General features: G+C 34.3%; 1 protein-coding gene across 2 annotated transcripts in view; it reads right to left on the bottom strand.

Annotated features, from left to right (window-relative positions):
- Positions 1-2,920: 2,920 nt before the first annotated feature.
- The window catches only part of LOC119079434 (diuretic hormone receptor-like), a 99,144-nt gene continuing 85,773 nt past the window's right edge, over positions 2,921-16,291 (bottom strand). The window contains exons 7-15 of one of the 2 annotated variants that reach the window (XM_037187348.1): positions 14,417-14,510; positions 14,163-14,243; positions 13,977-14,050; positions 10,697-10,807; positions 10,273-10,458; positions 6,906-7,030; positions 6,758-6,823; positions 3,082-3,241; positions 2,921-3,007 (exon numbers count right to left, since the gene is read on the bottom strand). In XM_037187348.1, coding sequence (XP_037043243.1) covers positions 2,984-3,007; positions 3,082-3,241; positions 6,758-6,823; positions 6,906-7,030; positions 10,273-10,458; positions 10,697-10,807; positions 13,977-14,050; positions 14,163-14,243; positions 14,417-14,510 — 921 coding nt within the window. In that variant the 3' untranslated portion in view covers positions 2,921-2,983. Of the gene's footprint in view, positions 3,011-3,081; positions 3,242-6,757; positions 6,836-6,905; positions 7,031-10,272; positions 10,459-10,696; positions 10,808-13,976; positions 14,051-14,162; positions 14,244-14,416; positions 14,511-16,291 lie in introns of both variants that reach the window. The other variant, XM_037187347.1, reaches the window with a different exon arrangement.

The raw sequence follows: 16,291 nt of genomic DNA, 5'->3' as shown, positions 1-16,291 counted from the left end.
TAAATGTCCGACATTTGAAAGGTTTGTTTTTGCAACAGCAAGGACAACTTGACTTGCTTTACCTTAAATAAATTCGATCGATATCCGGGGCGACATCTGTTATAACTTATCTGTCGACAATTCGTTTTTGTATATCTAAACTTTACTAACTTAAATACAAATTTTAACGAAGATAAATCTATTTCAATTGAAATAAGACGTTATATCAAAACATACCTGACCTAAACAGCCGTGCTTGACGCAATTGAAAAAATTAAGAGAAATTTAGAGTTGTCATTCGAAGTAATAATGTAAATTTCTTCGTTATGACAAGTTTTAGATCGCAGATATCAATTTTGTTAGTTCCTAAATTACCAAGCCAAAATTCTGCATAAAGGCAAAATACAGCTTTCCAATAACATATTCCACTACAATCTGATTTTATATGATGCCACTACTTTTTAGTGAACTTTTCATTAATTTTGCTTTCATTATTCTCTTTGCATATTTGAGAAAATGACCGAATCGGGATTTGGACACTATTAGTGTCAGTCTTGCTTTACACACAATTGGGTTGATCAAAAAATTACCAACCTTTTAATGACTATATTAATGACTATTTGAGGGCAAATCAAACTTTGGCTTCATGAGTGTAGGTGTCGCTAATATCTATGTAAATTAGAGGTTCATATTTACATTTGACTGTTTGCTGTTAAAAAAGCCTCATCTACCACTCGCCATAATAGAAATTTGGGAGCGCGAATGTACTATTAACATTTAATTGGTTTACTTTTACATCAGAAGTTTAGATAGCTTTATTTAATTATCTTCGACCGCAACCATCATTTTCTGATCTTCTTCATCAAACAGTGGAATAATTTTGACGATAATACGTACCTCAGTTTTAAGACTAACTATGACATCATAAAATGAAGAATTGATCCCAAGAGCTTTTATACTAATTTTTGCTCATTTATATCAGATATAACCCAGGGAGTTGCAGGAATGGACCAAAAAACATTTTTTTTAAAGTAATTTATTATAATTGCAACAAGTGCGACAAGTGGAAGTGTATCTACAGTCTTTCAATTGAACTAAGATGGAATAGTTCGATGTTAAATTGACCTAAATTTACAAAATTTGAGAACCCGATGTTATGGGAATGTTAAATTAATCTCAAGGCCACAAATAAGAAATGTTTTCAATGTCGAAAGCCTTGCCATATTTAATGGCTACTAAAAACTTTGAATTGAAAGCAAGTGGAAATAACATCCTACAACGAGCATTGAAATCGGGAGCAATTCCGGCTATTCTTGAACCGCCAGGATGTTCCAGACCCGATGGGAAAAAACCGGACGGATTAACACTAATACCGTGGGCGAGAGGAAAATCTTTGCTGTGGGATTTTACTTGTGGCGATACGTTTGCTCCTTCGTACTTAAATTCTTCGTCACGAAATGCTGGTTCTGTAGCAAGGAGAGCTGAGGCTAAAAAGATAGATCATTACTCTCACTTGGCAAGCCAGTTTATTTTTATCCCAGTCGCTACTGAGACATCTGGTGTTTTCGGAAAGTTGGGATTGGAATTGATAAAGAAAATCGGAAGCAAAATCACGGAATATACAAACGAAAAGCGTGCGACGTCGTATCTAATTCAACGAATTAGTATCGCTATCCAGAAGGGGAATGTAGCATCGATTTTGGGAACTATTCCGCCTTCGAAGGACTTAAGTGAAATATTCTATTTGTAAATTCAAATAATACGGAAATAAATTTATGAAAATTGGTGAGAAACGTATACACACACCGAAATGAATTGAAAGCGAATTTATCGCAAGAGTAGAAAATAAGCAGAAAAAACTTTATTAAAAAACACGAAATATTGAATAAATTTGCCCCACAATTTACACTTTGCTCTATTTCACAAATTTATTCAATATTTCGTGTTTTTTAATAAAGTTTTTTCTGCTTATTTTCTACTCTTGCGATAAATTCGCTTTCAATTCAAAGTTTTTAGTAGCCATTAAATATGGCAAGGCTTTCGACATTGAAAACATTTCTTATTTGTGGCCTTGAGATTAATTTAACATTCCCATAACATCGGGTTCTCAAATTTTGTATCTACAGTTCAATGTAAAACGTACTTTATTTGTATGTGGCGTTCCTCTTTAATCAAAATAAATGTGTAATATTCAAGGACTATTTTTATTCTAGAGCTTTATTTGAATCTCTTCTACTAGGGCTCATAATAAGAGTTTTTCGTTAATTCTTTAGAAATTTTTAGAAATTCTTAGAAAATTTTCTCCAAATTCTTTAAAATTCGTAAATTTAATAATTTTTGCGAATTTAATGAAACTTTTGAGAATTAATTCTTGAAAATTCTTACAATTCTTAAACTAAATAATTTTTAGAATTTAAGAATTGAAATTCCGAACCATGAGCAAAGCAGGTCCCCGTTTGGCAAACTACTTTTGCACTAAATGCATCACGCTAGAACGAACTTTTCGATATTTTCGTGGTCGTTTCTATTTCTATATGGATAGTCTCGAAAAAATGTGTTCCATTCCCGCAGCTCCGATGTCAAATACGGGTTCAAATTTTTTAACTTTTTTTTTTGAAATATTCACAACTTTTCCTAGATATTGCCACCGGAAGCACAAGGCTACTTGCATGTGATGGGGTAAATAGCTTCGCTTAGTTGACTTTCGTTGTTAGTTTACTATTTTTGCAACAAACACAACCAACACATTTTAGCTTATTAAAAGATTTTTAATAAATAAATTTTTACATGAAACTATACAATCTAAAATGTACAAATGATTTTTAAGTACTTACAACAGTAAATTAAAATATTTTTTGGCATTGTTTAGGTCATCAAAGAATCAAAGTTTCGAAATTTACCAATTGTTTCAATTACATCACAAACATTTAGAAGATTTTACTTTTGACAACATTTTTTTTTCTTTTTTTTTTAAATTTCAAAATAAACTAGAAAATGAGTTTTCCTAGACTGAATTCTCTTCGAGGCCCTGCTGGAAACGAAAAAAAAAAAAAAATTGAATTAGAAGCAAACGCTTAACCGGCAATGTGTCGACAACTATACCTTCATTAGTGGACTAATAGCTCGTGGAGTTGAAGACATTTGTAAAGCACCATTTGAGTCCCGTTGCTGATTGTATGTGTACGAATTTGGTCCGAGTAATGTTGTGGTTGTTGCAGACGATGCACAAGACTCTCTTTTTCCGCAATGTGAAGTTAATGGACTGAATTTATAATTATTTATTTTGACGAGGTGTTTTAGTTGTTAGTCGAATTTTGTTTGAAAATTAGTTAAATTTTAACAACATCAATTTGAACAAAGAAATTTTACGAACAAATAAGGGTAGCAATGAACTATAGCGTGTAACTGTTGGTATAGTGAACAAATTATAAACTAAAAAGTAATGAAATGGATAGACCACTAGAAATGGTTGCCTGGCGGGTTGAGACTTGCTCATAGGGCATTCAAAGTTTGTATGGTAAAAAAATAAAGTACAAAAGACAAGGACTTGGATGATATTCGTGCTAATTCTCGCAGTTATCTTCTTCTTTTAAATACTTAGACCGGTCAGACAATTAGATTTTCCAATGCAAGACAAGATCCCAAAGAAATAATTTTTCGAAAATGCTATTCGCAGTGTTATTAAATAACTATTCGTACAATGTACCATAATGTTTTCAGTCGTCAACAGTTTTCATCGGATGGAAAGCGTAAAAAATTGATGTATCCCATCAACTTCCCCTTATTGACGGAAGCGATCTAATCCAGAATTTTATTGATCAACGTCCATCTTCTGACGAAGCACATGAACATTCCATTTATCAGATTGGTTACCATTCATAAATAATAATTTTATGGCGCTTTATGGTTGAATACAAAATTTTGATTAATTTTTATCCCTCTCTTCGCTGTCTATATCGTCTCATGCAAATCATGACCTATATTCCAGAAGCAGCTCCCGAATTTATTTCGCTCATAGATCTAATTGATAAACAAAATGGCTCTCTGAATGTCATCGTCAAGGATAAAAGTAATTTGACATGATTAGGTCTGAAAAGCTTTTTTCACTTCTGAATAATTCCTTTCTTTGGTAGATGCTCTTCACCCCACACAAAGAATTCAAGAATTTTTTATCTGAAGGAAGAGGGAGTTAAAAAGAGGCTAGATAAAAGAAACACCCTCGAAGACACCACCAAAACGAAGAAAAGAAATCTTAACAGTTTCTCGAGTCACCAAAGAGGCTAGGTGCACTGTGCAGTGCCGCCTTTTCCATATGGCCCAAATTGCCAAATGCCAAATGCCAAATGAAGTGGAGCAGATGAAAATGGCGCCCGAGGTCCTTAAAAAAATTGGCTTTACTAAATTGGCGCCTATTTTTCCAATTGCCCTATGGCGCCCAAAAGCTAAAAGCGGCACTGGCTAGGTGAAAACAATGCATTCAGTTCAAATCCTAAGGAGGATCCTAAGTCCTTCTACCAAACTATATTTCGCTAGGAATTATATCCTTTTTAGCATTGACCTCCTATCTGAACATCGAAATTACCACTCTAGTACTGAATTCCTATGCAAAAAGCATGTTCAAAAAATATTGCAACAATTCGCACCCGGAGCGAATACATCAATTCAATTTTTATGTCCGCTGATGGACGATTTTCCAAATTTTTATAGTCTTGCACGTACGCTTTTACAACAAATTTTATTGAAGCTAATGTTCCATTGTGTTCTGTGTGTTCATCTAAAGATATTACTCAGGTAACCAACCCCTACCACGTAAATTCGGAAGAGACGAACGTTCTTAGAAAAGCTTTATATCCACTTCTAGATTGACGAATTATTCCAACGTCTTAAACTGAAAAGACTAATGGCAGTGGAGGATGGTTTGTCGTTACAAATTTCGTATTGAACTGAAGTAGTCGTTTAAGCGATAGGAAAAGTCAATTCATTCAACAACCCTCCATTATATTTTGTGAATATTATCATTTCCAATGCGAAAAGATGCTTCATTTCATGTGTAATGCATAATAAATTGATCTGCAAATTTTCACTGATAGAAAATGACGAAACTCTTATCCTGTTTAACAGCAGAATGAAGATGTGATACGAGGGGTTTCATTTGTGGTGTGGATGTGTAAATAGCAATGAACTTCAAAAATAATTTCGTCAGAATGATGTTCTTGTTCATACATAATCAGAGACTTTAAAATGGTATGTTAAAAGACTGTTGATAGACAATTTGTATTTAATTATAAATATTTGTAAGAAAGTTTCCGAAAGGGATGTGGTATGCTTTTATGGTTGTGCGGTTATAGTGTACGAAGCAAAGCAAAACGTATAACATATTATGGAAAACAAGAGTTAAATTCAACATAAAGTTTCGAAATGGTTTTATAATGGTCCTTCATGGGGGGGACGTTATAAAGTAGTAATTTAAAGAACAGAGACATGCACAGGGAGTCAGTTGGAAATGCTGTTCGAATGAACCGAACCAGTGCCAAAATACATCAAAAGCATCCAAACATAAACACATAAAGCTGGGACCATTTTAAGGAATTTAATTCTCAATTTGATTCCGCAAAATTCAACCTTCTTCATCAGTCATTTAGGGGTGCGTTTTCTTTAACGCTAGAAATTTTTTGGAATTTTGATGCAGCTGTGTGCTGTTGATGTTAAAGGTCAATCATCGTTTTTTGGATAATTCCAATAAAATTTCAAAAATCGTCTGGTTGGCAATGTTAGAAAAAATCAGTCGCTACGAAGTCATGGTTGATCAAGATATTTCGGAGAAAATGAGGGTTTTTCGGTAACATGCATACCAGAGTGAGAGGTCGTTCTAGGCGCTAGGTAAGCTTATATTTGATTCGAACTTCGTAACAAATTCTCCAATTTCAAATTTACTTAGCAAAACTCAATTTCATTTGAATAACAAAAATAATTTGGTGCAAAATATTCGCTACCTGTAGTTACTAGTGCAGAACGGCAGCTCGCTATGGTGTTTATTTCGATTCATGATGGACATTCCCATAGGCAATTTCATTGGCATATTAGCTGTGATTTTTCACGATTGGCACAGATGAGTACTTGGGTATGACAGTGAGTTAAACATGCTGAATGCCGCTTGTAAATCACATATGAAAAGGTTAGTAATAGGGGATTGAAGTTTTGACAAGTTTTTTTTATGCAGAACACGATTCTAAGCAAAAAACTGTTTTAAGGGTATCGAGAATATCGCTCTCTCTCTCTCTCTCTCTCTCTCATCGAGTTCGCCCCTTCAAGCCCCTTAATGAGTTGTGGTGTCGATAAAGTAGATAGGAATTGAGGGTAGCTTTCCAAAATGTGAAAGCAGAAAACCAGTTCATAAAACCTTTGTTACCCCATACCTTTACTCCTTCCTCTGTCACTGAAAGTAGTGATAGTAAATCTTCATCGTTTAGATCATAGTACCTGAAGGTGTAAAACCTAAGCCAGGTATAAAGTAAGTAAGGACTTGCACAAACCAAATAAGTTATAAAAAAAGGATTTTTTTGTCGTTTAGAATAATGATGTGCGTCGACTTCAGTCAAAACTTCAACTCCCCATTTTCAACAATTAAATTTTGTAAAATATCCCCTGACCCCAAAGTGCTAAAAGCCCATAAAACAGAGTTTACGATTCGGTTTAGTGCGTATTACTACATGTTGGGTAATTACAAACAAGAACATGATGAACAACAATCTTAAATAATATTCGAATTAATCATTACCGTATGCTTTCGGCTCGAGACCTAGGTGAATAGTCTCTCGAATAATGTAGACTCGTTGCTGTATATCTTGAAGAAAGTCTGTTGTTACAATTACAATTTATTAAATTTGAAACAAAAACAATTTTTTTTGTTAACATTCCAGTCTTACCGTTGACTTTGACGCGTCTGACCCATACGAATATTTCGTTCGTCTTTCCATCGGTTGAATCGATGTCTGAGCGCTGTACGTACGTCCGAATTTAGGAAGCAATAAAAAAGCGATACGGAGAAACCCTAAAATAGAAAAGAGTTGGTGAGTGAACATTTTGTAAACTTTTTTTTTTGTTGATTATTTGACAGCATTGGGTATAGATAGGGGGTGGGTATTGATTTGATAGACTTATGTGAGCTTTATTCGTTTTTTCATAAAACTTTTACAAGTTCAATGAAACACAGTTTAGTATCGGTTCGCTCCATAACCCCATTGCTTCAAATTATTTTTAGCTTAGCCGAAAACGTAAAACCGTTAAGCCAATAATGTTTTATTGACGGCTATCTTAAAAGATGGTATTACAATGTCTTTGTGTAATTAAAATTTTACTTTCGTCTTGCTATAAATACTAAAGGAATTGTCGTTCGACGTTTAATAAAACCGTATAACACACATGTATCTCAGCTGTTATTGCTCGTAAATTGTATGATGATAATGTTTCGGCATCATATGCGAAGCACAGAGCAATAAATTGTTTATTGATAGTAAATTAGGGAAGGTGATGGAGCTGTGACAAAAGTTTTCGTTTGGAAATTTTAGTGCCAGGGCAGTACAGAGAGTTTGGAAATTATAATGCAACCTCACAAACTTTTGTTTTGATGAACTTGTAAAATTATCAAACATACTCAATTCCCTCACACATAAGCTATAAACAATATGAATAATTTATCTATTCTACTTGTCTCCTGCAACCATTTATCAAGTGATGAATGTAAGACCACAGACAGATATATCATCAAATAGGTAATTTGAACGGTTTCCATTCCAAAATTTTGCTAGTACACACAACGCAAGGAATTTCAGAGATACTGAAAATTACAACGGTATGCATGGTATTACAACGGCCAGTATAATTTGCATTTCTTACAAAGAATTCCGAGCTAAATGTAGATAGCAACAAAATTGTTACTTTTGAAAACTATAAAAGTACAAACCATATAGAATTTCCATAAATTACTGTGGCTGTGATGCGAGGTCATCGTCCAACAAAGAGAAAAGTTGTCGGAGATGGTCACTGAAACATGGACATGAACATACTCGGGACCGGGACAGTAACTGTAAAGAGTGATAGGAGATATAAAGAATGCACAGAAATTTCTTAAACACTCTCAAGAAAACTCGCTGGAGACTGCTTGTCATGATGACAATGTCACCTGTTAACAATAACGACAAAAATAAGTGACTGAGTAAAGTTTGCTTATATAGTAAGTACGTAAGTACGTTAAATTAATGAAGTAATAGATTCTGTATCAAACGTTACTTTGAACATGACAAGTAATAGATTTAATGAATATTGCTTGCCGTTTGACGAGAGTGAAGAATTTCAAGGGACATTAGAACATAAGATTGTCAAAGGAACGACAAATGATGCAATATTTTTAGAGATTTAATGGAAGTCTCTTAATTATTCACTTCAAATGAATATATATATATATATATATATAGAGCAATAAGTACGTTGATCCTTCAATGTTTAGAGGATCAACAAACTAAGTCGAAATTTGAAAGCTGAATGTACAGTCAATCGTATAAATATTTAAGCAGTTTTTTCGTGACAAACTCCATCTGACTCTTCACAAAAGTATGAAATCGTATTTTGACAGGGACAATGTAGCTGTATGATTCTGTTAAACATATAGCGTTGTGGTTGCGAATGTGCGATTGCGAAAACATATTTTTTTCTTTAATAAAAGGAAGAAATTTATTAAACAAGTGGTAGTGCACGGACTATTAAGATACATTTGAGAAAATAGAAACAAAATATTTACGATTCTTCCATCAGAGATTCATCACTGTGTTTTATTGTGTTAGCTGTACCAGCTTGGGGAAGTAAAAACGGAATAAACAGAAATAATGGACCGTCCTAAAGAAAGCATACTTTCATAATGGCTTCAAATCCGCTTTCAGTAGAATTACTTTCGTTATGTTTTCATAGCACTTTAATAAACTAGGTTCAACCTTCCGGGCGGGTCAGATCACTTGACTGACGAAGCTATGAGAAGATATTAAAACAATTCTTTTTATTTCAATTTCAAATCATGGGTATGACTAAATAATCTCAGTTCACCACACACCACATTCCACTGAAATAATGGAAAGACTTTGCGTTGAATTGCTCATATCGCAATCGGAACCACTTTTTTCATACGGGACAAAACTGAAACCACGCGTCAAATAACGTAACTGTCACTCATTTCCAAAACGAAACTGGAACCAAGAGTGACGCAACTGTCACTCATTTCCATTGTTTTAGTGGAGTGTTGTGGAGAATTGAAATTATTTTGGTATGACGTTCGAAAATACTCGAGAGCTGTTTATATTGGTGCTGGTCGAAAGCCAAAAGTTCCAGGTTTAAAATGGACGTCTCGAGTGTAACTCTATGCTTACATCAATTTGCGTGCTAGAAAATTCTGAGGAGATAGCGTAGCTCTCTGTATATCTCGTGAATAAAAATGCAACTTGTTTTAGGAAATCCATTGAGATTTACTCAAATTATCAGAAGAGCAAGCACACTACTCCCAGATTGTCAGGCCGATATTGCTTATTTTCGAACTTAACCCGAGAAATTCGATTCTTGAAATTCGGGTGAGATTTATTCAAATTATCGCGTTACCAAAAGTACAAAAAGGTGTTACGACCAACGAACATCCATTTTTCGTTTTTTATCACATTTCCAACCATGATGATCGCATACATCTTTTGCAGTAAGACCCATGACTTCAGTCAAGGGGATAATGGATAAATTATTCAATGTACCTTATGAGAACGTGTGCCCTCGGTGTTAATTAAACTGAGTGAGGACTTACTGAAGACGAAAGATGTCAAATGCAAATCGTACGTTAAGACAACAGTGGAGAAAAGGATTTTGTGTGAAACGCTCGACAATAATCCAAACAAAAGAACTAAATCAGAAGTAATGTTCGGGATATACGCTTCCGAGGTAAGTATATCATCAGGATAGTGGGTATTGCATGATTTGATCAAAGTAATTTACATTTTGCCATACAAGCTAGAACTCATCATTTACTTTCGTCGTCGTTGTCGATAACAGATGATTTGGAAGTTTAATTAATTACATTCCATGTAATCGTCGTCCCATAGAATTACAATTTACAATTTAATCGTTGCAGACATATTAAACACATCTGTTTTTCATTATCGGTTCGGCCTCAATAAATATTATTTTTTTAACCAAAGAAAACACCACACCACGCACACACAAAAAAATTGTAACGAAAATAAAATTCTCCACCAGCCTCCATACCTGTGTACTTAATAATAAAGCTCGTGCTACAGCAAAAATGTAACTTCCCACACCTTCATTCGGTCCGGCCATAACCACCAGATAAGTTATACCCAGCAATGGTATGAGTACGAGAAGAGCCTTCGTTGCCTTTCGATACTGACGCGTTTCCTGTGTGTTTGCCGAACGCAATTTTGTAATAAGTACCTATGGCAAATGGGATGAAACGAAAATACAGAAATTATTATTATTATCAAATGGTCTGATGTCTTTGTGGTATTGTTCGGTCTGAATGAAATATAAATAAATTTTGTAATGGAGACACTGTGCGGAAGAATAAAAAGCAAAATTAAACAAAAATTGTTGCTTTGCGGTCAAATGTGAAGGAGTAATTAAATATGTAGATAGGATTGGAGCCTAACCGAAAGTTACATTTAACACGTACCCACATTATTCGGCACAGGAATATTAAGTTTATTATAAGAACCGCACATGCTGGTCCCTGGAATATCCAGTCTATATTCGTTTCTCGCATCCATGTACATTCAATGGCCAGCTATATTAAAGTAAAATGTAATTATAGGTGGAATTCATGAATGCATAATTAATGAAGAAATTTTGTTTTGTTTTTTGTGGTGAGCGAGTAATTTTGTGTAGCTGGTATTTTATATGTAATACTTTGTTTATAGAGCACTGTGGTGCTGTACACGGGATTATTATGTTAACAGAAAAGTGATAATTAATATAAATATTATAAAAGTGTTCGTATATGGAGATATAAAGCGCCAACATGATAAAGTAGATGGAACGCGTTTTGAATGTCGGTGAGGTGGAGTGAATTTATTGTGGGTTGTACTGGCTGACCTTTGCGGAGCAGACTGTATTAATTCTGAAATAGAATGTGCAATTAAAGTTTGCCATTTTAATGGACGAATGTGTTTGCAGTTTTTTTTTTAAATATTTTTTGTAAAAAATTGAATTTCAAACTAGCTTTGGGTTCTATAATTTTCGAATAACTTTGCACTACATCGACTAATTGGGTAAATTGGGCAATAAATTAAAGATACACATTTGTAAGTAGTGTTTGAGAGATATCCAAAGTTCATTAGAATTGGCTCCACATGTCCGCAACATCTTCCACTCCTTTTGCTTGCGTAATAATAAGTTTTGTAAGGATTAAGGAAGTCCATACTATCTACCTTTTAAGATTATCAGAATGGTTATGAAAAATGTTTAAAGCTGATTTTATAAGTTTTGAATCAAAACTTTTGATTTAAGACCTATCTCTAGGCATATAAAAATCACCCCCCGTAAAAAATCAGAACGATTTCGTCGAGGCCAATTTTAAAAGAACCTTTCAATAAATATACAGCCAAGATATTTTATTGTGTAAGCTAAAACGAGACAAGCAAATAAGGGAATGACGTATTTGCCACATCACAGAAGAATAATTTTCGATTATGCAATCGCTAAAACAAACTGGTGTGCATAAGTTATTTTGCACCAGCTGCTCCCATTTGGAATTGTATGTGACCAGCTGGTGCAAAATGCACACCAGTTCGTTTTAGCGATTGTACGTTCTAGTTGAATAATTTTGAGGGGAAAACAGAGCGCGTACACTATAAAATGGAAACCTCGGTTGGCCTATAGAGGCGCCACATTTTTTGTGCACCGGACAACTGAAATACGACCTATTTTGCCATGATTTCTTGTTATGAAATGTCAGGTTTCACCGAACGGTATGTCGTTCGGGAAAAAATTCATTTCTTTCCGATATATCGTGTGAAAACGATTTTGAATGACTATTGACTATACGATAGATCAAATCTAATATGATGAATGTGAAGTTTGAATTTTTTTCAAGTAAAGTTATGTGTTTTGTCTATTTCAGTTGTCCTGTGCACAAAACGTTGTTCGTACCTCGACACGAAATGATGATTTTTTCAGCACACGTCCGAATTTTCCATAGTCGCTTCACTCGTGGTGCTGGTGCTGAAAAAATCGTCATTTCCTGCCTTAGTACGAAAAATACTATTTCATTCTTGGCGCTCTATTTTCAGGCGATACGAGGGTGATATAACTTGGTGAAATATCCGATGCTAGGTAGGCCAATTACTGAAAATTACTAAATTTTATTCGCTCGTAATATTAAGAAATAATGAATAGTTAAATGCAAAAGCAACACCTTTCACATTAACGAATTATAGGAAAAATGAAATTTCATTGACTTAGCTCGGTTCCAAGCTGAAGATGTCAGCAAGGGTCAGTAGAATTTTCTTTTTATAGTTTTAAACAGAATCTTTTCGTAACGAAGCTAAATGAATGAAATTTTGTTTTTCCTATAATTCGCTAATGTGACATGTCCCGTTTCTGCATTTAACTATTAATATGTTTGTAGCCTTAGAAGTTAAAAGTTAATTCTCTTTACACGCTTTTGGTTTCCCTAAGGTCAAAAGCGGCTTATTACACCTGGGAAAAACAAGAAAATTGGTTTAGGTTCCAAAAGCATATAGAAGCCATTACACAGCTCTGGATAAAAATGGAAAGTCTCGTTTTCGTGTGTTTATTGACCTCGGCTTCGCCTCGGATGAACAAAATTCACACGAAAACTCTACTTTTCAACTTTTCATCCATTGTTATGCAAATAACTATTGAATAAGCCCTGATACTAACTGTAAGTACGCATAGCAAAGAGACCTAATTCAAATTTTTCATTTGTTATACAGTTTAACAGGAGAAAAGAAGAAAAATTTGAATTAGGTCTCCTTCGCGTTGCTATGTGTAGCTAGAGTAAGAGTCTCACCTAAATCTAATTATCCTAGAGGAAAACGAAAAATGAATGATCGTAAATCTGCGTGAAACTACCATGATTGATAAAACCCAAATACAGTGACTAACATTCTGATACCGGTCAATCTTAGTTTTTCGACATTTTTGACACTTCTCGGTATTTAAACTTCCAAAGTATACGGCTGCGTATGAGTAGGAAAGCCAGTAACCAATCACTGACATTTTCAACCGTAAGAGCTTTAAAAACATTGAAAAATTAAAATGTCATACAGTGGCTGGTATGTTAGCTTGTTTGTCACAATATTTCAAGCTAACACAGTGTTTAAAACTACCGAATAAACTCCACTCTACCTCACACGAGTCCTGAGCAAAACGATCGCCACCACTTAAGTGTTGGACATTCATTCTAAAAATAGTATACGACCCCATTTTACAGCTTAATGAAATAAACAAAAATGCGAAAAAAAGGGAAATTTCATCAGCAAAGAATGAATGTATGCCAACCACATTCAAAAGATCTTTTATATTTATCTAACATAGTTATGCATTTTACTTTGTCGCTGTTTTCAAAGTTACATCCATTCACCGAGTGACTATATTCAACACGGTGAAAAGGACAAACTTTAAATGAATTCTTTGAATGGAATTCTGTTAACCATCCTGAATCGGCAACAAAAACGGATGGAAGGGACAACGTAAACATGTTTTGCAGAATATCCGTTCCCTTTCATATATGGAACTTACGAATGCGACACAATGCTCCACAGAAAAAGCCTACACTTTCAGCTCGAAAATGTAGCTCAGCGTGTGAGTGTGTGTTTGTTTGTCTGTGTTTCAAGTTTTTCTTTTCTTTTTTAAATTCGGCTCTACCCAGAGAATATGGCATTTCCGTAACAGTAAAACTTTCGCATCACATTCTTTTATGTAATACTTACCCCATCGAGATTTTCATTTTCCGCAGTAAATGCTTTAATTATCGCCCAACTCAGAACAAACAGAGCTGGCCCACCTAAAATAAATACCATCATCAAATATACATATTCATTTTATGCTGGGAGGTTTATTCAATAGTAATAAGGGGGAAAGGTTTTCTTTCGGTAAAAGTACAAGGCTATACGCACCCCATCCTATTGAAGCGTACATAGAGAATCTGAGATTATCACCGGAAAATGTCTCAACCACCAGCATGTACAAATAGAGGCCTGGAATATGGAAGAGAAATAAACATTTTTATTAAAATGTCAAAGATCTCTCGGTCCATTAGCTTAATATCTTTCATATGCTGTGCATATTCCCCACTATATATGGTCGTGACGCATAATAAGTAACATCGGAATTGATTTCGCCTTTAAATCCATTTTTCTTTTATACTAACCTTCCACTAGCATCCAGAAAAAGTTAGTTAGACTAAAGTAATGAAACAGCGTAACCAAAATTATGCAACTACCTATGCTTGGATGACCCGAGATCTGGAATTATTGTAAAAAAAATAGGAAAAAGTTTGACTCGTTTGTGTGAAAGCATGAAAAACAGAAAATATTTTTAAAGAAAACAAATAAAGTTTTTGGTCGCCATATGGTCTGAGCTTATCGTTAGCTAATAACCATCGAACAAATGTTTGTTTTGGAAAGTTTTTTTTTATGCACCGAATTGTGTTACCGAAATGTTCTTGTGTTGATGACCTTCAGGATCGATTCAGTTGTAAATATGAATAAAATCTGAATCGTACAAGTTACAATAATAGCATTAACCTACATCACCACGGTGGTATATTTGGACTTAGAAGAAATTAAATTTTTTATTAGTGTGAATTATCTGCGCTACATAGTTGCTTACTCGCACGTTTGTGACATTTTATTATTTTCAGAATCGTTGCGATAGATTTGTTGATGACTCAATAGAGATGGTCAGTAGTTTCAAGTTTCAATGGATATTGATTGTTGTTTCCTACGCAAGACAGGGCCTATTATTGGTAAATTTGTTTACTGAAATTTACCAAAGATTACTGGAATTTACTGACATCTAATCTTTGGTACACATTTACCAATAATAGGCCCTGAGTACATTAGAAAATCTTGGTGATAAGATGCCGCAGGAGCACAGATTTTTGATTTAAGAATCAATTTATAAAATGTTGACGGTCGTCTACTGCCTGCGAGGCATAATTTTCTAATTATTTCGTTCATTTCAACGGCAAAAAAAAATATTTGAAAATCAATGCTCCGCCGAGAATCGAAAATGTGTTTTTCATTTAGCATCTCCATTAATGTCACTCAACTTTCCAATTTTCTATGTACAACGCACATCCAAAAATATCCTCTCTGACTTATGGATATCTTAAAATAACGTACAATACTTCAGCTAATACCATAATTGAATCACTTGAAGTGATTTTCATCCCTTTGAGAGTTATATACCCTCATTCCCAAAGAATTGGCTTTTTATTTTCTTTAATACTTTCGGTAACATCTTATCGAAGAACACAGAGAGGAAACAGGAAAAGTGCTGGTGGAGATTTTAGAGAAGAAAAGAAATTGGTTGAAAATGAAAATAACGAATTGTTACTGAGAAGCAAATGCGATTCAAACGGATACGGAAATACAATTCATTTGTCATTCTAAAAGGTTGATTCATTGAACTCTAGTTCGTTAAAAGAACTACATCGTCGAAAGTCAATAAATAATTTCTGTCGCATTCGCAACATAACCTTCTGTTATCGACAGCTTGCACAATAACAACCAATGAGCACAGGTGAGTGTTCTCGTATACAGAAAACCTGTAGTAAAGAAGAACAAAACCTGGTGTGAAGCAGCGATACGTAGAACAACAGATTTAATTGTTACATGGTGCTTGACATGGATGGTGACAATCTTTTTTTTTTGTATAAAAGCTTAATTGAATATTCTAAAACACTTATTGTCAAGCATCTCACTTTTATCGAAAAGCATAATTGTCTTTGATTTAATTCAAAGTTATTGAACATTCAGTATTTAAGAAGCAGAAAATGCAAATGTTCTTCGTGTTCCATCAGATATTTTTCCATATAAGGAAAGGCTTTACAGACTGCAAGACTGCAAGACAGTTATCGAATCTGATACTCAATTTTATATACATTCGAAGCTTTTTCGGCAGATTGTGAAAGAAAATCTTTTACTTCATTTGTTTCAACTTTCGATTTGCTATATAAAGCGCGACGTTGGCTAAAGTTTGTTGTTTTTATGATCATCGTTGTCAATAACAGATGATTTAG

Source organism: Bradysia coprophila, unplaced genomic scaffold (genome assembly GCF_014529535.1).
Source record: "Bradysia coprophila strain Holo2 unplaced genomic scaffold, BU_Bcop_v1 contig_324, whole genome shotgun sequence".
NCBI classification, from domain to species: domain Eukaryota; kingdom Metazoa; phylum Arthropoda; class Insecta; order Diptera; family Sciaridae; genus Bradysia; species Bradysia coprophila.
This window is presented reverse-complemented; position numbering and strand designations above follow the sequence as displayed.